General features: G+C 37.4%; 1 protein-coding gene across 1 annotated transcript in view; it reads right to left on the bottom strand.

Moving 5' to 3' along the window:
- The window catches only part of ARHGAP21 (Rho GTPase activating protein 21), an 88,366-nt gene that overhangs the window by 43,341 nt on the left and 22,580 nt on the right, over window positions 1-22,445 (bottom strand). Inside the window, exons 3-5 of the mRNA XM_075706520.1 lie at window positions 22,064-22,088; window positions 8,652-8,744; window positions 4,637-4,715 (exon numbers count right to left, since the gene is read on the bottom strand). Coding sequence (XP_075562635.1) covers window positions 4,637-4,715; window positions 8,652-8,718 — 146 coding nt within the window. The 5' untranslated portion in view covers window positions 8,719-8,744; window positions 22,064-22,088. The remainder of the gene's footprint in view (window positions 1-4,636; window positions 4,716-8,651; window positions 8,745-22,063; window positions 22,089-22,445) is intronic.

The raw sequence follows: 22,445 nt of genomic DNA, 5'->3' as shown, positions 1-22,445 counted from the left end.
AGAAAATGAAGAGATTATGACTGTTATTTAGAAGTCTTACATTACATGTCACAAGAAGAAAGGATAGACAGACTGACCAATACCAGCACAAGGAAAAAAAAGCATACAACCTAACTGGATATATCAGACTAGAAATTAGCTTATCTGAACTGGTCAGTACAATGCATTTGCTGAGAAAAGACAAAACCAGCACAGAGATGGACCACCAACTTCAGGGCACACAGAACAATCTATGAAAGCACCGAGAAACCCAGTTTCTTATTTCTGCAGAAAAGAAAGACATCTTCTCAAACATGTAACGTGTGATTTATTAAGCTTTCTTATGTGAAAAATGTTTTTGTTTTGTGGCTCCTTTTCCACTTGTTACTGACCACAGACATAAGGCTGCATTCCAAAATAGCAGAGTAAGGGTATTGGGTTTCACAATCTTCTTAAACCATTATGCATTTTAGAAAAAAGCGTTCTCCAAGCAGCATAAAGTACTTCAGTTTAAAAATGAAGATCAGCAGTGATAGATTTCAGTTTTTCTTTTTAAGTTTACATGCAGCTAGGAACAAGTAAGTCTTCAAGAAACACAAAAGCATTGACTTTATGTGCATTTACAATAGCATTTCCCATTTTGACTGAATGCATAAACAGCAAAACTATTTGAAATGATTCTTTAAAAGCAGTGTCATCAGGAGCTGACTTTTGCCTAAACTCCCTCGTATGGATATTAAACTATTTAGCAGTTGTAAAGCAAAACGAGAATATGAAAGAGATACCATAGCTTGAGGCATTTCCAATGAAGTATTCAGATTTCATTTCTATGTGTGGGTAGCATGTATAGGTAAATTGTATTTGGCAGCTTATGGTTTGATAATAATCAATGCTTATTTGCAGGATAAAGACTTTGGAAGTCAAAAATACGATAAATAGCATTGTTCCTCTTCAAGTACTTTTAATATAAAGGTAAGTTTCCCACTTATAATTCGACACAGAACAAACTATTTTCTTATACAACTACTTTGTGCCTTTTTAAAAATCAATTTAGACAATTTAGCACCTTTTTTAGTAGCCATCCAAAAGAGGAAAGGGTTCCATTCAGGAACAGCGTTGTGTACATAATTCAAGTAACTACTTAACTATTCTATTCCAGTTTGCCTGCAAAACCTTCTGGAGACAATTTGGGATTTTCCTACTTTATATTTTGTGAAGTGCTCTCAGAATGTTTTTCAGTTCTCATTTCAGAAACAGAAAGTATTAAGGAGTACTTCTGGTGTATTGTACTATATAATGAGTATGCAAATTGTGAACTAGAAAGTGTTAATAAGAACCACCACACAGAAAGTAGCAGTTTACACTCAAATATTAGACACAGTATTGTGAATTCTTAGAGATCTCTATCACGCAAATGACTTTCATTATTTGATTCAAATTTAAATTTATTGACTCAAACTAAAGCACTATGATGCACTGCCATCATAAAGACTGTCTTCTGATGCCTTGGTTTTTTTGTATTAATGAAACGAATTCAGCAGCTAAACTCTGTACATTTCTGAGTAATCCCAACACTTTCAAGAAGAATTTGCAAAGAGAAACAAGCAGGATAGACTTAATCATTCAACTTCCCCACGGTTCAAAAAAGAAAAATTTGGAATCAGAATCTGTTTCTTGTTTTATTTAGAACAATAAAGAATTCACAGAGTTTATATTAGTAATCAATATATCTCCAAACTGATTGTGTAAACAGATCAGAATAAATTCCTAACTGGACCAAACAACTATTGGTAACACGTAGGAAACCTAGACTTAAAAGTGATCTCATGACTAATCTTACAGGACATAGTTATTTCAAGCAACTCTTTTGAGGTGTGCCCTTCACCTTCCAGAGGAAATAATCAGTGTAAAGTTTAGCTTTCCTATCTCCAACCACACAAAAGAGATAACGTTCTAGACACAGCTTGAAACTTTTCTGAGAACAACACAAAACACGGCTGAACTATATGCCATCCATAAGTCCCACTGGAATTTATGGGGATCGTTTCATTTAAAGCAGCTAAGTTCCAATGTCTGCAGCATTATAGGAGGACAAACAGCTACAATTGAACAACTTTCTAGAAAAATAATGAGCAGCCAAGGAAATGGAGCTGCAGGAGTAATCTAATTCAAAAATCTGTAAGTCCAAACTGAGTTTCATTGCAATACAGCGGAACAGTCAGTGTGGGAGGGAACTTTTTCTTTAGAGGTAAGAGAGGATAAAGTGTGCTGTATCCTTAAAAACTGTTCTGAAGATGATCAGAAAAATTACAGAAGAATAAGCATTTACAGTTAGCAATATGTTTGAAAGGGTAATTAAAAATACAGTAATTGAAATTTCTAGAAAACCACCACACAACATACTGAGACTATAAATGAAACTGTCTTTAGTCATAAAAAAAGGAGATTTTAATTGACAACTTAGCCTCTCAAAAGGCCTTTCAGCACGTTGCTTGCACAAAGCCTACTGAAGAAACTAAGGTGTGCTGGATGAAAGATTAGCTAAGACACAAAACAGAGCAAGAACTGTGTGACTGGGTATTTTTAATATGAAGAGCTTAAGTACATTTAAAAGTGAACTTGTGCAAGACCAACCTACCAAGAACTATTAAATGAAGTGATGCAGGTAAAACCTTTGGTTCACCAAGTTCATAGACCAGGGATTTCTGGAAAGCGGGCTAGTATTATCTGACCAAATAATCACTCTATACTTTCAGTGTTTTCATAGCCTTCTCCTAAGAATCCATTACAGGATATTATCAGAGGGGATACTGATATAAACAGACCATCAGTCTGACCCAGGATGGCTATGCTGATTAAAGAACAGCATGCTAAAGCAAGAAGCATACACCATAACGTAATTTTACTTGCCATGAAATGGCAACACAAGAAATAAAGTATTTTATGTGCAGAACAAATTGCGCTGAGCTCAAAAATACCGTTTGCAAGCAAAGAATTAAAGAAATCATTCCTTAGTCATATGAGAAGCGTTGCCTGTAAGCTACAAGGAAGATACACCTGACCTGGAGTCTGAGCTCTCTTTATGCATCAGAATTAATATTTAACTGTTTACCTTAAAAGGTTCACCTGAAGACTTCCTGATGGTTAAATTTTCTGTATAAAACACTCAAGGATACACACGATGTTTTGTTACGATCTTCTGTGATGTACACATCTGGCTCAAGACAACAAATTGTTCTCCTCTCCTACCTAACGATAGCATCCCTTCATCTTCTGTCCACTAATGGACATTAGGGGTACAGATGCAGCAGTACACTATACCATTCCTGGCTGCACTCAATAGTCACCGATAAGGCCTTGTTCAGGTGTCCCTGGTTTATCCACAGTGGACAGGGGTTGCATTCTGCTGGGACAGTTTGCTACCGAAACTCACAGAGCTGAAAATAAAACTTTATTCACAGGCATACCTAGAGTTAAGAATCTCTGACTGAGCAGGCCACTGGAATATGTGATTCATTTCTCTCTATTTTGGATTAAGATAAGAGATTTCATTGACCGATATACCTGTTGGGCATGTAAAGTAATGTCCTGTGTCTTGGGTATACACTATTGTACAATATTACCGTCTGTACAAATACAAAATGAAAAAACGATACGTGGCTAGTGTTATCTCCACTAAAGGTTATAAAAAAAGATAAATTCCATCTTTCCAGCTCTTGTATAGAAAGTACTAATGCCATAAAATGCATTTCAGTCTACCTTTCCTGTCATACCTTTGAACAGAATTTTGTTGTTTTAAAAAAAAAAATGCACCTGGGATGTCTGTATTTTGAATGAACTCTTGAATGAAGACTCCACTGAAATAGGAAGATCAGGATCCTATTTTTCCTACTTCTAACTGTAAGCATTACTAAGTCTTAATGCATGAAGATTCACTAAAACTAGAATGTGACATGTGAGTTGTATTTAGAAAACATTTTTCCATGCTGATCATTATATATATTTTTTCCACATAACTCATTATTCTATTGGAAACTTGTTGCCATAGAACAGAAACTGACACCAAGAAAACTGTAAAAATGGAGGCAGATGAGAGACATGAAAATGAGTATCTAGATTCATGTATGGACATGATTTAACAAGCCCTTGTGAGTTGCAGGAGCAGTAAATATTACCATTTCCTCAACTCTGTGCAAGGTTCATAACTTGCTACAAAACAGAGGAAAGCCAAGAGCAGATGTTTTGCAGGTGTGTGCTAGCCTAAAATTTTTCCTTTACCAGATATGCTGGTTTCTAGTTATCAGATCTCATAAGCAAGGTAGATTTTTCTGATTTTCTTTTTCAATTGACACATGTGGTGTATGTATACCTAATCTGCCTATTTTAAATTCCAACAACCTTCCTCTACAGCAGAGTGATTTGCTAACAAGGGACAAGTACTGACATAAAAGGACCGTGGCACAATTCAGCACACCCATTCTCAAACATTTCTAGGCGTTCAGTAAATACATGAAAACAGAAATGGTAAAACTGAGTGTGTATTAAGAAAAATTTAAAAATACGACTTTTTCAGGACCGCTATAAGTGGTCATTTCTTGCTTAGTATAAAAAAAAAAAACCCGTAAGTGTGGCACATAATTAAATACTAGTATCTTACCTGTTCTGTATTAAAGCAATGACTTGAGAATATGTCTTCCCAATAACACTTTCTCCATTGACTTTTATTATTCTGTCACCTGTAAATGGAAAAGTTATACCTTAAATCAATTTCTCTAAACATTTTTTTGATCATTTTTATTTTGTACTTCCGTACCTCACAATAATCAAGATCACCAATATGTTAAATTCAAGGTTAGTCTTCCTTAAAAATGAAAAAAGATGACAATAAAAGATGCACAATATAACTACATGTAACCATATACAGGATGCCAAGTTCCTACTCTTTCCTCAGAACATTTTCAGATGTGGCATCTTATTCTAAGCTTCCAAATGAGTCACCTAGAAACTCACAGAAAGAAAACCACAAGCAGGTGTCAGCTATACCAGAGACTCACTTAAGTATACCATCTTCAGAATAAAGCTTTTGATGTATGGTAACACGTACTGACAACTCTGCCCAATTCTTAAGTGAATTATAAGTAGACATTTCATTCCAGCACTTAACCTCAAAACAAACATGAACTTTAATTCAGAACACTGCCACATGTAGCTGTACACATCAGCTTTAACAGCAGCAAATACTGCAATTTTGTCCTTCCTCCTTCTGAGAAATAAAGAACACATATTTTGAAAAGGCTCCAGTTTCCTCCTTCCTCAGAATAATCGGGGTTGTTTCCAAGACATTACTGTCTTTTCAGTGCATCTTGGAAAAGTGTAATGGATTATTTCTTATCCATATAGATCAATCTTTAGATCTAATCACTTCTATCAGATTTCTCCAAATAGTTCGTTACACCTTCCTCATTAAGAGCTTCATACACTGTCATAAATTAAGTGGCAAATATATCATGTAGAGCTATTTTCAGCTTCTGATAAAAAACCCATCCCATTCCTTCACCAAAAATGGTATTTATGTCATCTCTGATCAGAAGAGCAGAAAGGTATCTTGAATTTACTAATGAGGAGAAAATGGTCTAAAGGATTACAGGTACGGAGCTTTGGAAAGCTGCTGGAGAAAGAACAACTGAAAGGACCCATGCAAAGTAAGCTAAAGGGACTGGCTTTTTCAACACTACTTTAGAAACTGAAAGCCCTTTTTGTGTTTCTGGCATGATCAAATTAAAGCAAGGAAAAAGCTGTTCACTCTGAATACTCAGCCTGACTTGATGGCAATAATGCTCTCAATGCTCATGCTCTGTGGAGGTTCCCTATACAGACCCCAGGGATTTCCAGACTTACCAAACCACATGAATCTGCTGACTGTTTTTAATTTGGTCTGCACACACAACATAACATCATGCAAATGAATTGGTGTGATATTTTCACCTTTACATCAGTTTGTTTATGCCTTTTTATCAGCTGGTTATCACCCTTTTCCTCACCTGAAAGAGCGCTCAGTTTTGTCCCTTGCTTCCTAAGCCATGAAAGAAAGGTTGGTGACAACATTTAATGGCTGCTAGCAATCCACATGACTGATGGCTGGCTGTGAGGGATGGCAAACCCTATCCCACTGTTGCATGCACACAGACACCTTATGTAATTAGGCTGAGAAACTGGACTTTCACGAAAACCAAGTTAATTTTGAAATGCTCAGTATCACAGCAAAATAAATCCTTTCAAAAAGTTGCAGGAAAAAGAAATGCTATAGCTTGTGCCAAAAAACATTCTTATTTACAAGCTCTGAACCCTGTCCTGCTAGGTCATATGGCAAGACACACCAGATCCTTGTCTGGAACTTAAAACTGGCTTTTTTCCAGGCTGTTTCAGAACTTGCCCACACATGTAGATCTTTACTCAGTGTTTCCACTAAAAACTGTAGTTAGGAGTATCTTTAAAGTAGGTCGTATTGTCTTATCTATTCCTGTGTAGTTTGTATTTTTCAAAGAAAAAGACTAGGTTACACACAGCAGTGAAACAAGTCTACTTGAAGCATGCATCCAATGAACCTGCCAAAACACTCAGGTGGGACACACTGCAGAACTGGTTACATGAAAGAAGTGGGTGCAGGCAACTGTGTGAAATACAACTTTGCTCAGTTTCAGGTAAAGGGGAAGGCCAGTGCCTGTAGTGCAAAAAAGGGTATAGAAGCATGAAGGCTTTTTCTAATAGCTCTCTATCAATCTGGCTGACCATTAAATACCTTTGATCAAACTAAAAATTGATCTGAATACACTTAAACCACCCCCCCTTCCACACACATTTTAGTTCTTTATATTCTTGCATATAAGTAAGTGACAGCATGAAGATCAAGACATGGGGAAATGTGGATCAGTTTTGGCTGTCTGCATTTCAATATTTCTAAAATAGTTATGTTCTTTTTTTAATGAAATGCCTTGGAGGTTAAATATGGGAAGTATGATCTTTGTAATTCTAACAAAGATAATTCTACAGGAGTATTCAAAAATACTCAGAATGAATTGTCTTCCATTTAAGATATTGTAATCTATTCCTCAAATTTGCAAGAGTATTCCATGCTTTCTGGAGAGTAGCAGCCAGGTAGGCTCCTGAAACAGAATTCATTAATTCTGGGTAACAAAGCGTGGGTTGAGACTGTCAGTATTACAAAGGACCCTGCAACAGGGAAGTAAGAATTGACAAACAAACATAACTACCTAAACTCATATTAGATTTTCGAGTATTTTCTTTCCATTAGTGTGACCATGAAACAAAGCCAAGATGAATTAAAAAAAAAAAAACAACCAGTTGATTCTACAAAATAAGAAATGTATACAGTGTCTGTATCAGAGGTTAAGCAATCTACCTTGCTGATCATTCCCTGAGTGTTTTATAATATAATTTCAAGATAGAGATACAGTAATATATTTCACCCCAAAGTTTTAAACAAGAAATAGTGGTATGACCTAATTAGATATACCTGCTATCAGCAGTGTGTTTAAGAATAATATTCTGGTAATTTAAAAATGTATTTTCTATTTTCTGTTCTTTATTATGGGCCCCTAAAAACCTCTTCTAAGCCTAAAAATAAAATATTCTCTACAGATTTCATCTCTTTCAATCTGGCAAACACTGAACAGAGTAGAAATAAACATGGCTCCTCTGTGCAACTTCAACATATGCTGCACTTTACCAAGCCAAAACATTTATTTATATAATAGCATTAAAATAATGCCAAAGTAGCCCTTCTCTGAATATCTACTTAAGGAGGAGTTAAAAAAGAAAAATGCTTTATGCTGTACAAGTAGGATCTACTACTGTTTTTAAATTGCAATTGTCCTAAAATCTTTACATTTCTTTAGGAAGGAACTACAAAAAATTATTCTAGTCCAGTCAAATGCATATACAAAACTGTTTTCAAAAGAAAATATCAACATCCCGTTATCAACACAAACACAATCCTTTCATCGAACATATATTTTGCCTTTTTTTTTAAGAACAGAAACCTGTGTCTGTAGTGACTACACCTATGTAAGTTATTAACACTTGTAAGACTTCCCATTCTAACATAGCTTTTTTTTTTCCTTCTACCCTTAAGTAAAGGTGTGACAAAGTACCTGGCACTTCACAAAAAACGTGCTTTCTGCTCTCCAGTTTGACTAAATCAAAGAACAGAACAAAATTTAATAAGAGATAGACGTGGATTGTTCCCATTTAATTTAAAGGAGGTGGAATAATTTAAAGGACAAAAACATGAATGTTTTGATGTTATCAATTTGTCACAAACCACAAAAAATAGGGCTTACAGGTGTCATTTTCCTCCCTTTTCTCCTTCTCCTCACATTTTATCATATACTTGTTCTTACTTTTTTAAAGATAATAATACAAGACAACTAAGACTTTAATGCGTTAGTATATTTTATATAGCACCTCCTAAGAGAACACAATGGTGCTTTTGAGATTAAAAACACTGGAGGACAATTTAAAAGAGAGGTTTCAAACTTCTGAAGGAAAGAACAAGGTTTAAATGGAAGATAGAATTGTATGTAGAAGCTTAAGTCATATGTATTTTACATGATGTACACAAACATGCTATCAGCGTTACAGAAGAACAGTACCTGTGCACAGTCCAGCTTCAAAAGCAGGTCCACCCTCTTTAACTTGTTTAACGAATATGGTATCCATTGGCTCCAGTCTATTTCTTTGTTTTCCTGAGGAAGAAAGAATATTTCTTAAAAGCATTTAATTATACTGTATTACAACATTTTTACTTGAAGAATTATTTTGAAATGTAATCCTGCCGCGCTCACGATTACATTAAATAGTCAAGTTCAATTTGGGGTGAGGGAAGGAAGAGATACTAGGAGTCCTAAAGACAGCATTTCAGTTGGCTACACTAAAAATCTTTTAGGTATCTGGGGAAAAGGCGGGGCAGGTGGAAGAGAGAGAGATCAAACTTAAACTTGCGAACATATCCCAGTAAGTGGTATTTTTCACGTTCATTTCATCATCTCATTGCTACTTCATCCTCATGCTGATGCCTACACTATTCAGTAAGAATTACGCCTTCCTCTTCTAGATTGCTATCTGGCAATATATAAAGGTATAAAGCCAGACAAACTGAGTAAGAATTAGTAGCGCAAAGTGAAAAATAAAATTTAAAAATCTTTCCTTAGAAGAAAAAAACCACAACATTGATTTACAGTCCTCATGGAACTGTAACGCTGATTTTCTAACAGTGTTTTTCAGATGCTCTAAGATGAAGTCTAAAGTTTTCTTGTATATCAAAATTCAAAAAGCAATGTATAATTCAAAGTAAATTATAATGTCTGCACATGCTATACGTATCCATATATACACAATATAAATGTAGAAGTTAATCTACAGTAGTTAGAAACCATAACACTTGTTTCTTCTTTCCTTCTCAGTATACACTTAATGTCTATGCTTCCAGAAACACAGGTACCTCGTGCTTTTACATGCATGCCACCAAATCTAGGTAATTCTTAGCTGAAGTAGTACGGCTTCCAAATATCAAGATGCGGGGGCAGTGTCAGCACAATAAAAAACAAAACAAGAAAACCCCCATGACCTGCCCCCCCCGCCCCCCACCCAAAACAAACCACACCAAAAAACACCACAGAAACAAAACCACAACTAAAAAAAAAGTCCAGTTATACTGCAGGCTAAAATGCAGTGATGCTGTCCTGTGCTACACCTGTATGTAGCTGGAGTAAGTTTCTACACAGATTGATTAGTATAATTTTTATGCCAGTAAGCTAAAAAAAGTCAAAACAAACCACAGAAAAGCCCCACAAACAAACAAAAATGACCCAAAGATAAAATGTGAAACTTTATTTCCAGTCTGCCAGAAGACTGCACTGAACTTAATTTGTTCTACAGTGTTATTTGTCTCTCCTGACATCCCGGTCCTCCATGGTGCAAAACATGAGCACTCACAGAACCAGTGGCAGAACCTCAAAGGTTACAGAGATGGACAAGCTTATATGGTGCCAGTGCTGGCTTTAACAGCTTCGGTCCCTCCCAACTCCTATCACCACTTAGTACCCCTGTACCACACTCTCAGCTGAGGAAATATCACCCTTTGGAGGCTACATGATCACCCCCTGGAACTGACATGGATTGAAAATAATTTGGGTCTGGGTTCTAGTTTACCAGGAAACCCTGGCACAGTGGAGAGGCTGGTATAAACTGCAGAAAAATCAGGAACAGCAGAAGAGAATAAAGGGATTGCTTACAACTGGCACTGCTGATAAAAGAAACACTCTTTGGAACTACAGTATTAGGTTCTAATCACTTCTTCAGTGATTAATCTTTGACTTGGGCACAAATGGCACTGCTTTTGGAACTACTTTCGCTACAGCTTTAAATATCCCACCTGGCCATGTTTATTAATCCACAGCATTATTTATGGCATATAAATAAGGTGGCTCCCTTACCCCTTTTTTGGTTCAGTTTCTATATGGGAAAAGCTCATTATTTGAAGAATTTTAATAAATTGCACAAAACCAGACTTCCCTCTGACTCATTTTTCAAATACAAGTTTTCGCCTAATGCCTTAGTTCTGCAAGCCCTTAGCGTCCTGCCGTTTTACCACAAAACAGTTGAACAAAATGGCTTACTCATATGGCTCTAAATAGCCTTCTCAAAACAAGTCCAGATTGGTAGAGAATAATCAAAAAGCTGATTTGATAGAATCAGATAACTACTATACACAAAGCAACTGAATTATAAATCAAGAAACTCCAGCTGGCAGCTCAGTCCCCAAATACTTTGAAATTTGATTAGCAGGACACAGCTACAAGATATACAAAATGCTCTTTGTGAACCAAAGCTAGTATCTGTCATTTTTAATCTACTGATTTAAATAGACACTGAACACGATGGTGTCATCCTTTAAGAGGCAGTAACATTTCAGCAAGTTTAGACAAGCTCCAAGAATAATTTACCCAGACGCCATGAACAAAATGTTGCTTCAACCATCCACAAGAGTGAAGCTGAAGTATGACCTTTCACAGGACCACCAAACACCCTTCCCAGTGTTGTCACTTAATCTTTTACTGAAGAGATTTACAATCCCAAAAGTGACAAGAAAAATAAAAATAATGGACCTCCCATGGCACATTTAATTTATAACACTTAATCTCTGATACTTAAAACCCAACACCAAGGGCCTACCTCAGCTTCCTTTACAAAACGCTCATCAAAAATGTTAGTGGCCTACTGCTAGTTTGCTTAACATTCAAATGCTACTTTATGCCTTGTCCACACCTGAACACACAAAGCAAGAGGTCAAGCAGATAAGGTTACTCCCATTCAATATTCAACACAAAATACCTTTAATACACTTCTCACTTCTGAGTTAGAGGGGAAAACTGTACCAATTCACGGAGACCAGAAACTGAAGGATTGCCTGAACATCTGCTTTCTGACCGACCTGTCAGCTACACCGAGACGTTCTTCAACACTATGGGCACTCACTTCAGGTTTTGACAGCTATTTTATGGACCAATTCACTGATTACACATTAAACTTCGTTCTTTGTCCTACATGCAGAAGGAAGCTATATTGAACAGTCATTCTTCTTCCTAAAAAAGTGAACCACCACCCTAAAGGTAAATATCAATTTAGGGGCAAAAAATCAGGATCAAAGTTTTTCAATGTTTACATTTGCAACTTCATTTTACAGCTCAGTAATATCCAAACACAAGTAAAGACAAGAAGAATCTAGGGCTCCCAAGCTTTGGTAGATTAATACATACTCTTCGTTTCTCCTTGGTCTTTTACATACTTGGATACAAACCAAAACATCTTTCTATCAGTAACATATAGATGAACTTCCCTGAATATGTGGCCTCAAAGTGTATGCTTATATTTTGAGTTTGAAACTCAAGCAAAGCTAAACAAACAATATTTTCTGACAGTAGGAGCTAACAATACTTTCTTCAGACCAGCTGAGGGGGAATAAATCTTTTAGATGTGCACTCAATCATTATCCATTTTAGTTGGAATTTATTTCTGTAATCTAACAACTTGCCTCATGTCTCAAAATTTAACAATAACTACACTTCAATTTATTTATGCCTAAATCTCCATTGGGTCCTGTCTGCACCCAATCATCAGTCAACAGCAAGATGTTGTCCAAAATGTGAGCCTGAACTTCCCTCCTTCCAAAGTCCACCATCTAGAGCAGATTATCACAGTGGAACTTTTACACTAAGTTCTCCAGCTCCGCACTACATAGAGTCAGACCAGATTCACAATTTTCCTTTCTAATATTGAAAGGCCTAATTTTTTGGAGCATGCCAGCAATTTCTTACAAGGTGATACAGCAAAGAACAGTAAAGCAGCTCGCATTAGTACTCTGTCAGACACAGAGCCTTATTGTACCCTTGCCAGGCACAAGTACAAATTGGGAGAGGAGTGGCTGGAGAGCAACCCTGCAGAAAGGGATCTGGGGGTGCTGGTTGACAGCAGGCTCACTATAAGTCAGCAGTGTGCCCTGGCAGCCAAGAGAGCAAACCGCATCCTGGGGTGTGTCAAACAGCATAACCAGCTGGTCAAAAGAGGAGATTATCCCGCTGTATTCAGCATTGGTGTAGCCTCACCTTGAGCACTGTGTGCAGTTCTGGGCCCCACAATTTGAGAATGATGCAAAGGTACTCGAATGCATCTAGGGCAACAAAGCTGGTGAAAGGGCTGAAAGGAATGTCCTGTGAAGAGCAGCTAAGGACACTGGGTTTGTCTAGTTTGGAGAAAAGGAGGCTGAGGGGCAGTCTCATTGCTCTCTACAGCTTCCTGGGAAGGGGAAGTGGAGAGGCAGCTGCTGAGCTTGTCTCCCTGGTATCCAGTGATAGGACACGTGAGAATGGTTCAAGGCGGCGCCAGGGGAGGTTTAGACCGGACAGCTACCTGAAAGGAGGTTGTAGGGAGGTAGGTGTCAGTCTCTCTTCCCAAGTAACAAGTGATGGTACGAGAAGAAATGGCCTCAAGTTGCACCAGAAGAGGTTTAGATTGGATACTAGGACAAATTTCTTCACTAAAAGGGTCGTCAAGCATTGGAACAGGCTGCCCCAGGAAACGACTGAGTCACCATCCCTGGACATATTTAACAGATGTGTAGACATGGTGCTTAGGGACATGGTTTAGTGGTAGAGTTGGCAGTGTTAGGTTTATGGTTGGACTCGATCTCAAGGGTTTTTTCCAACCTAAATGATTCTATGATTAGGAAGCATTTCTTTACTGAGAGGGTGGTCAAACACTGGAACAGGCTTCCCAGAGAGCTGGTCAATGCTTCAAGCCTGCCAAGTGTTTAAGAGGCATTTGGACAATGTCTTTAATAACATACTTTAACTTGTGGTCAGCCCTGAATTGGTCAGGCAGTTGAACTAGATGATCACTGTAGGACCCTTCCAACTGAAAATATTCTATTCTATTTGCCAGTGCTTTTACAGTGCTCATTACTGCATACTACTTTGCCTCCTCTCACCTTCTACATACTTTTGTAAACAACTTTGTAATTTAGCACTGCATTGCAGGCTACCAGCAAATAAGATAATTTCATCCACATCTTCAACTGCAAGAACAGGTGAAAGCGTGAGCTGCCAGGAACACACTCACAAGGAAGCAGCACAGATCAAAAGCACAACTTCTGTGAAAAAGAATTTCATATTTACTTCATTTCTCTACAAGTGTAACTATAAACAGAGATGCAGTTTTTTGTAAGGGCAATGAAAGAAATAGAAGCATAGAAAGTTGCTAAGTACACAAGTTAGCTGACCAGAAACTGAAAAACAGTCATAAAGATAAAGCTGTCCTTTCCTTTAACAGTCTCGTAAGCACACAAAAGTCTCCAGCATGAGTAAATGGTCACCAGTCAGGATAAATTAAAACTCAAGTTATTGTACAGGCAGTAATGTAGTTTTACTAACAGAGCAACTAAAATACCCCTTGCAGTGCAACCACTCCCTTAAGTGATGCTATTCAAATGAAAACGTAACTTTAAGGAAGGCAAACTGGTGTCTGAACATTTACTTCAGAGACTCAGTATCATCAGAAATAAGGAAATAAAAGTGAATCACCAAGTATATAGAAGGCTCAAGGCAAAAATTCATTGGCTTAAACAAGGACAGTAAGGAATCACTAGAGTCTTTATGATAAGGTCCTTAGTCTAAACAACCAAAGTTAAGTAGTCTGAAGAAGCACAAACACCTGTAATCAAATGCAAGACAAATACAGAAAAGCAGTTTATTGCAACAGGATTTTTTTCTAGCCAACCTATACATTTTTCGTAATTGTATGCAAATCTTCTAATTAGTCAGCAATTTTCAACCAAAAAATACTAGTTGTTACCTTTAATAACCAGTGAGATCAAAGCAGAATCTATAGAATTGAGAGTAGTATCTTAACTGTTGTTCAAATTAATGTCAAATAAAATTAAAGACTTTGTTCATAATACATGTATTTATTATCATTTATGATCTAACCTTTATACTACCTGGATCTACTAGCTGAGCCTACAAGTCACTACCACCTTCACAGTCTGATAGGGGAAAGTAGTAAGTTTCCCATCGTAAATTTAGAAGGAAGCTTTCCTGACAAATGTTTGAGATGCCGGAAGTGGCAGAGGGGAGTACATTGCACTAGCACAGCCATCTGATTGGCAAAATAATAAAATTTTAATATGTTCTTTCTCCTTGATAAAAGGCAATATTTTAAAAAATTACTACTTTTAAACAAAACAGTAGAATTAAGAATTGTTAACTTGCATTGGGGGTAGGGAGTGTCACATACAGCAAGACCTCTCCTAACTCCCCTAAAGTTGACATAAAAATTAATTTTATCCAGGTGCCAATTCTGGCTTAATCCCCTAAAATGCTAGTTTGGAATACAGCTGCTATAAGGAACATAATAGTATTATATCAAGTATGGTAACCTTGAGTTAGTTTTTAAGCTACTCTTTGCAGATCAGACAGTATTACTATACTGCTCTGTGATTCATCTGGAAAATAAAATGACATGGCAGAAGTTATATTATCAAATCTACCAACACTACGAGATAGCAACAAGCACGTCACTTCTCTGTAGTTATTAACCTTCTGATATAAAACACAGTCAGATAGAAACATCTGAGTCATAAAGACTACAAAAGGACACCTCTCTGACAAAGAACCTTTACATTTTGAAGAGGAAAAAAACCCCAAAAGAAACAACACAAAAAAACCCACACCAAAGCACTACTGCTGACATAGCTCTTCAGAGCACAAACCTGCAAGTTTTTCGGGACACAATACAACATACTTTCCTACAAAGTCTCTCCTAAGAATCCACTGCTTAAAAACATACCATTTCTCCTCTTCCTTGGGGGGGGGAACCAAACCAAAAAAACACCAACAACTTTTGCTCAGAGAAGCTGAACCATGCTTAGAAATCTCCATAACGCAGGAACCAAATAAAGGCTACAGAGTTTTGTTAACCTCATGCAGAGTATTTTCACTCCTGGCCCTAAGCTCAGCAGACAGCAAGGGTAACTTTCATTTTTACACTGAAGAATCACCAGCCCTGTGAAACACCTTAAATTATTAAATTAAGATATGTTCTTATGCACATCTTTCTCTGTCTCAAGAGGGAGGAACATTCCTCTTGAACATGAAGATCTACAAGTATGCTTTTGGATATCCAAGGCATCTGCAATCTGTTGGTTCAACAATGCCAAGTGGCACTGATTCTTGGGACGCCTTTCAGGCAAAGGGAGGAGAAATATGTACAGCTACAGTGGGACAAATGGTTCTAAATTATTACTGAATCAAAAACCTGCTAATCATTTCCCAAGCTACTAAAAAAGATTGCTTGAAGTACAGCAGAACTTACATTTAATAACAGAGATTTCATTTAATTAATTATAAATCACAAAACTGTCAGGATTACACTTAACTGAGAGAGTCCAACTAAAGACAATTCTAGATTTTATAATCTGCAAACTGAATTTCATATATAGTAAGCATTTCTCCACCAGCAATCCATTGCAGAAAAGGAGACCAAAGGTCCCAGCCCAGCCCTGAGAGAGCTTATTTCACCCACTGTCAAGCACAAATTAACTCAACTGAAAAACACTAAGCAAAATACGGTGCCAAGCATGAGCCTCTAAAAGAGGATGATAAGTAAAATAGCACTGTTGAGTCATTTAGCAGAGAAACACCTGGCTTTCAACTCTGTGATACAGGAAAAATACATTGTTACTACTCAAAGCACCTCTGGTGCTTTGATTAGGCAACTCAAAGATGGTATTTCTTTTGCTTCCTCTCTCTTAAACCATTTGACTAATACAAGCTCAACTCTATCTTCGGGACGGGGGAGGGGGAGCAGGAGAAGGAGAGAAAATCATCTAGCATTGTTATGGAAGACACGTAACACAGTTGCAACTTAAATACAAACTCTCCAAAACCATGTTTTCTCATTGTATTATTTGCCAGTATTATGACTTTTTTTTTCAATTCCTCAAATCTAAAATGAAACCTTTCCAAGGTTAGAATTTAATGTATGATTAAACAGTCTAGAGGATTTACTTTAGTTCTTAGATAAGCATAGAGCCATTCAATTTATATCTGTTGTAGTGAACCTACAGACTCTCCCCTAAATCTATGGAAATTACATTTATACAGCTCTTAGCGTTTTTAGTAAAAGTCAAAGATGATTTGAACTCAAAAGTAGTCACTGAGAAACATTATACATGTGACAAGTTGGAAGGCCACTCTGCTGGACATTCTGGATGTACTTTAAGGGAACAAGAAATCATCAGGCTGTAGTCTCAATAGAAAACTTACCAAGTTCTCTTCTAGTATTCTTAACATTTAGAGTTAAAAATAAAGTTGGATTAAAAATCCACAATAAAGGACAAGTTACTGTGGCGCTATCATAAAGCATTAGTGTTATATACATCTTGTCTCTTACTCCTATTCCACTATCATACACCTTAGATCGTATCATCCCAGTAATCTATGACCTTTCCAAATACTTGCTTTCACATTCATTCTCTCATTCCTTATCTACCTTGTTCCCATCATCACAGGCACAATTAGTTTATTTCATAACAGACTGAGCTGATAGACGATGATGTTAGAAAACATGGGATTAAATTAAATCCTGGAAGAACACAAACCACATTACAGAAATCAACAGTCTGTTTAAGGAAATAAAACATCAAAAATTCCAGGCATTATGTAAGCGGCAGTAAGGAATAAAAAGCTTTTCCTGCATTTTTCCCCACCCTCCCCCAAAGGTTCTACAACATCAAACCAGACTGGCACAGAGCTGAAGCAGCTCATGCAATAAATTGGAACTATTTAGCTTATAAAATTGAAGGCTAGAAACTTTAATCCATAGTCAAGCACATTCAAAAAATAGCCTGGTGATCAGTTTAACAATCTAGAAATCTCAATGAAAACAGATGTCTAAAGTCTCATTAGAAAGCACATACTCAGTCTCTACAGAAAAGGACACTGAGCAACATACTTAACTCACTTTTCGTTTTTATGGGAAGATAAGCTGCTAGTTGCTATAGATACTTCCACATAGAAAAAGGAGATAAAGTAGGAAAGTGAGAAGATCATATTAAAAAAGTATGATTCTGGATGATAATGATACTAGACTTCCAGGCACTGTACTAAACATAAAATACCTTAGTTCTCATATGAAAGATGAAATTCCTTTCAGACTATTTCTATATGCTTATCACTGTTCATTTTAATCATGATCCACAAGCCAAACATTTTTGAAGAAAAACGTGGTTTAGGATGAGATGCAAGAAGCAACCAACCCATTTAATATGTACTAAACTTGTGTTTTGCCAACTACAGCTTCAAGGAGTCTTTGAAGCACAACATATTCACCATATTAAGTGCACAATGAAATATCATGAAGACAGCATGGCAATGGAGATGGTTTTCTCCAGCACCACTTACCACATGTTGACAGTGCAAGTTTTTAAAATATAATTTTTTTTTTTTTTTAAATATGTATAGGTATTTTTCAGCTTGTCTCCAAATACTCCTACAATGCTCTCCTGGGAGACTTCTGCCTGTGAGGTATCTCTTAAATAAAATTTTGAAATAGGGCAACTCCAGAAAACAGGAAGAATACTGACAGTACACCATCCTCAAAACACATGAAAGAAATGCTTCAAGTTAATACAGGCTGGTCAATGTAACAGAAATTCTCAAGAAAACAGTAGAAGCTGTTAAAAGTTTCCAGTCAGTGACCAAGGAATCCACTGAGAAAGAGCTGCATCTTCTGATAAGTGCACCTGTTAGAAAAGCATTTAAATAGCTCAGCTTAAGGTCACAACTGGGAGGAGTAAAAGTAGGAAAGAACAGAAATCTTTCAAATAGCTACAAAATATTTAGGGTAAATCTGCTGTGATGCCTTTCCAGCAGATAGCAGGGTGCTAAAGTCCCCCTTAAGGGCCAGGACCTGCACATGTGAGGCTTCCATCAGTTGTCTGAAGAAAGCCTCATCTACTTCCTCCCTGATCAGGCGGCCTGTAGCAGACACCCACCAGAACATGGGTCTGCCTGCAAATCCTGACCATGAACTCTAAGTGGGCTCCCCATCCATCCCAAGCCAGAGATCCATGCACCCCTGCTGCCCTCTTACAACTTCACAATGAAGGCAAGTTGACCTCCATGCTCTCCCAACCTGTCCTTCCCAAAGTGCCTGCACCCATCCACCACAGCACTCTAACACACTTCTGTGAGCTATCCCACCACAGCTCTGTGACCCCAGTGAGATCATACCCCTGCAACTGCATGCAGACCTCTGATCCCTCCTGCTTGCTCCCTATACTGCATGTGTGAGTGCACAGGGGCTTCGGAGAACCCGCCAAAAAAGGCATGAGAGCTCTCCCCATCATACTGTCCTGCAGGCATTCCCTTACCTTATGTACATACACTTGAGGTGGTCCCCTTCTGTCCCAACTGTTGACCATGAGGTGTCTCCCATCCACAGCATCCTAACCCTTTTGCTTGACAACCTGATCTACCACTTCCTCACTTGCTTCTTGGCCATCATCTCCCTCCTGTGTCACTCTTAGTTTAGAGCTCTCCTGAATAGATTTGCATTACCTTTTATTCTAAATGCTTTGAAATCTTACTGCTTACTAAAAGCAAGATTAATGCAAGCCAGGAGCATGATCGAAATATATACTACAAAAGCTGCACTAAAATTCTATACCAGAACATAAAACCATATAAAAATATTTCTTTCATTGTTAGAATACATCAGACCTGGCACATACTTTTATCTTCTGCCCTCTAGACCTAATTAGGTACTCAGCTCCTTTGGAAAAAAAAAAAAAAAAATTTTTTTTTCAAGTGCTTTCAATAAAAGGCAATAGTAATAGAGATGCCTTACTCTACACTCACCTACTCAAATCTGTAAATGCTGAACCTGATAAAAATCTCAATTTTTAAAGGTATGTTTAACCTGTGAAGACTGCAAAGCAGAAAGTGCAGGTAATTAGGAATCTTCACTCAAAGTCAGTACAAAAAAGACAATTTTGCACTGGCACACGCTGATGCACGCAAATGAAAAGCTTGAATTCCCTTAGCTCAGTCTTTGAGAAAGGAAAGCTCAAGTGAATTATCATCTACAGACTTCAAAAGAAAAATGTTTATCATTAAGATATTTTCATTGTTAATTAAGACAGAGCTTCACAGAGGCAAGTTTCCCAATTAAGTTTGAAGGGAAACACAGGACATTTGCCACTAGATGGCTCCTCCGTACGCCACACTGCACACTGCCCAGCAACTTGCTCTTCTCAAGCTGCTGAAGCAACTGGTGCTGCAGCAGCAAGGGACCCCCACAGCCAAGCACACAGCTTCTTGCTGCTCCAAAGCAGCTCAGCCTAATTTTCCAATGTTAATTACTTTAAGAATCCTTGTGATAATCCTTCACAGAATTTCTGGCATACCTGCTTTTCCTAAATTAACATGACGTTTGTGAACATGAAAAATGAGATACGCTTTTCCTGATTTTCTCCTCACAAGCTACCTATTCACCTCATTTGAGAACAGGAACAACTTGTAGCAATGTAAATAAGAAACCATTTCAGCCCCCCCAAGAGCACACTAAATGCTGGAGAAAAATGTCTTACACGCTGTGCTCAATTTTGTTATTTTTAAAGGTATAATACACAAAACTGTCAGGTTAAGTTCTACTGACACCTACAACCTCCACCTCACAGTCATTTCTTCTCTTTCCAGAAGGAGCACAAGTCCAACCTTCTCTCCTGCTACTGAGAATATCATTATCTTTCCAGAGCACTTTGTGCCCTCTGATCTGTATTTCAAGGCATACGATGTACTATGTTGCTGTAAGCAAGCAATAGTTGAACTGTGATTCAGAGTTTAAGTAGCTACACAAAAATTTCAAGAAAGTAATCTCACTCCCACCTGCACAAGTCCCATAGTGAAACAAATAAATGTTTACTACTGTTCCTCTACTGAAAAACAGATCTCATAACATTTTAGATAGATAGACCCACATTTGCATCTTTAGCTGATCCAGCTCTCCCTATGACAAAAATACTGCAGAACTTCCTTCTCTAGACCACAAGTGGTATCTTCCATGCTGCTTTGGAACATAGGATTGACTCCTTTCCCTTCCTAAAGGGACCTGGACCTGCCTTTTCCCTTTGTATGCCAAAATGAGGCTGCAAGCTTGGTGAGTAGATCAGGGTGATGAGGAATAGGAAGAGATTGACTTTTCACTGTTTAACAAGTAGGGGGTGACAGCTGAGTTAAGACTAGGAAGATGAAATGGATTAATTCATCTGCTTCCAGGAGAAAAATAAGAAAGTGCAAGTAAATTCCTATTTCCCAGAATGCTTCTAATAGATCACAGTGTGCTGGTTTTGGCTGGGATAGACTTAATTTTCTTCCTAGTGGATAGTATGTGGCTATGTCCCACAGAAAGTGGGACTGGGCTCTCAACCTGAAAACCCAATTTCTGTACTTAACACATTTTTCACCCTTCTAAGGAAACAATAAGATATCAGCAAATAGGGGCGTGTGGATGACAAAATAGCTAAATACCAAAGAGAAATTAAGTGGGACTGAGATGTACCACCAATTAATAAAAAATAAGTTAATTGGAAAATTAAGAAAGAGAGCAGACACAGGCAACGTGAGAGGGAGAAAGCTATGAAAATGGAGAGGAACCAACAGGCATAACCTAGAAATAAGTGATTTTTCCATCCCTCCTAAATCAAGCATGGGAATTTTATTCACATATCTTATCTGACATCACTGAAGCATGTTTCATGGATCTCTTAAAACATACATGAGAGTACCAAAACTGATGAAATAAGTTAGATCAGTACTATTAAATACTGAAGAAAGTATCACAAAGCTAAGAGAAATAACCTTTTTTTATCTTCTGTTCTTTAAGTTGTATCCACTTTTGTGGATAATTTTTACCATCACTACCAAGACTGGTTCATATACTTATGTGTTGCTTTTATTAGAGTAAGGTGCAACAACATTCAGATTTCATACTGGCTGCTCTTAGACACACTGTACAGTACTTTTTTTAAAATGCACATATATAAATATATCCATGAGACTCAAACCCTTTATAGTAGTACTTTGCACAGATAACTGTGGGTCTTACATGCAGATTAAATCAAGAGAGTGTGAAACTTTGGCACTAAAGAGGTAACACAGCTGGTTTCTTGTCGTCTTGTCATATACATGACAAGGTGATACACACAGCACAGAAGTGATACAGCACGTATTTTCATTAACTTAGTGGCCATGCAAACATCTACACTAAATAAGTAAAGCTAAAAGACAGATGTTTTCTTTCTTTTGCTCCAATGCCACGAAATTCAATGAGATTGATGGTCACACTGAAGTGATTTTACTTTTCAAACTCTTAGGTAGCTATGGAAGTGTATTACTCAGCTGAAATGTTCAACATACTGGATCCATGAAAGAATAGAAACAAAACATACCTTGTCTATTCCCATTCTCTTCATCCTAAGGAAAAAGAAAGAGTGCATATTAAAAATTGAATAAATGGAAAAAAAATGCACAGGCATCTATAAGCTATGAAGACTTAAAGCGAACTTGTAAGATTAAGTCTGCATTCTGATCTCTCGTACTTTTTAAAAAATATTCAGCTTTACAGAATTAAGGCTTTCATTCTGACAATGCAGTGTAATACCTGTTCTAACAAAACCAACTAAGCACAATTCCATGAAACATCCCCACAGAAACAACACAAACAGCATTATCTGAAAACAAACGTACCAAAACCCCTGAAACATTGCCATGAAACCTAATACAGCACTGTGTGTTGTTGCAAGCATGTTTCCACCCTGAAAGCCAGACAGG

This window comes from Pelecanus crispus, chromosome 2 (genome assembly GCF_030463565.1).
Source record: "Pelecanus crispus isolate bPelCri1 chromosome 2, bPelCri1.pri, whole genome shotgun sequence".
NCBI lineage: Eukaryota > Metazoa > Chordata > Aves > Pelecaniformes > Pelecanidae > Pelecanus > Pelecanus crispus.
Note: the sequence above shows the minus strand (reverse complement) of the source record. Positions and strands in the feature narration are given on the sequence as shown.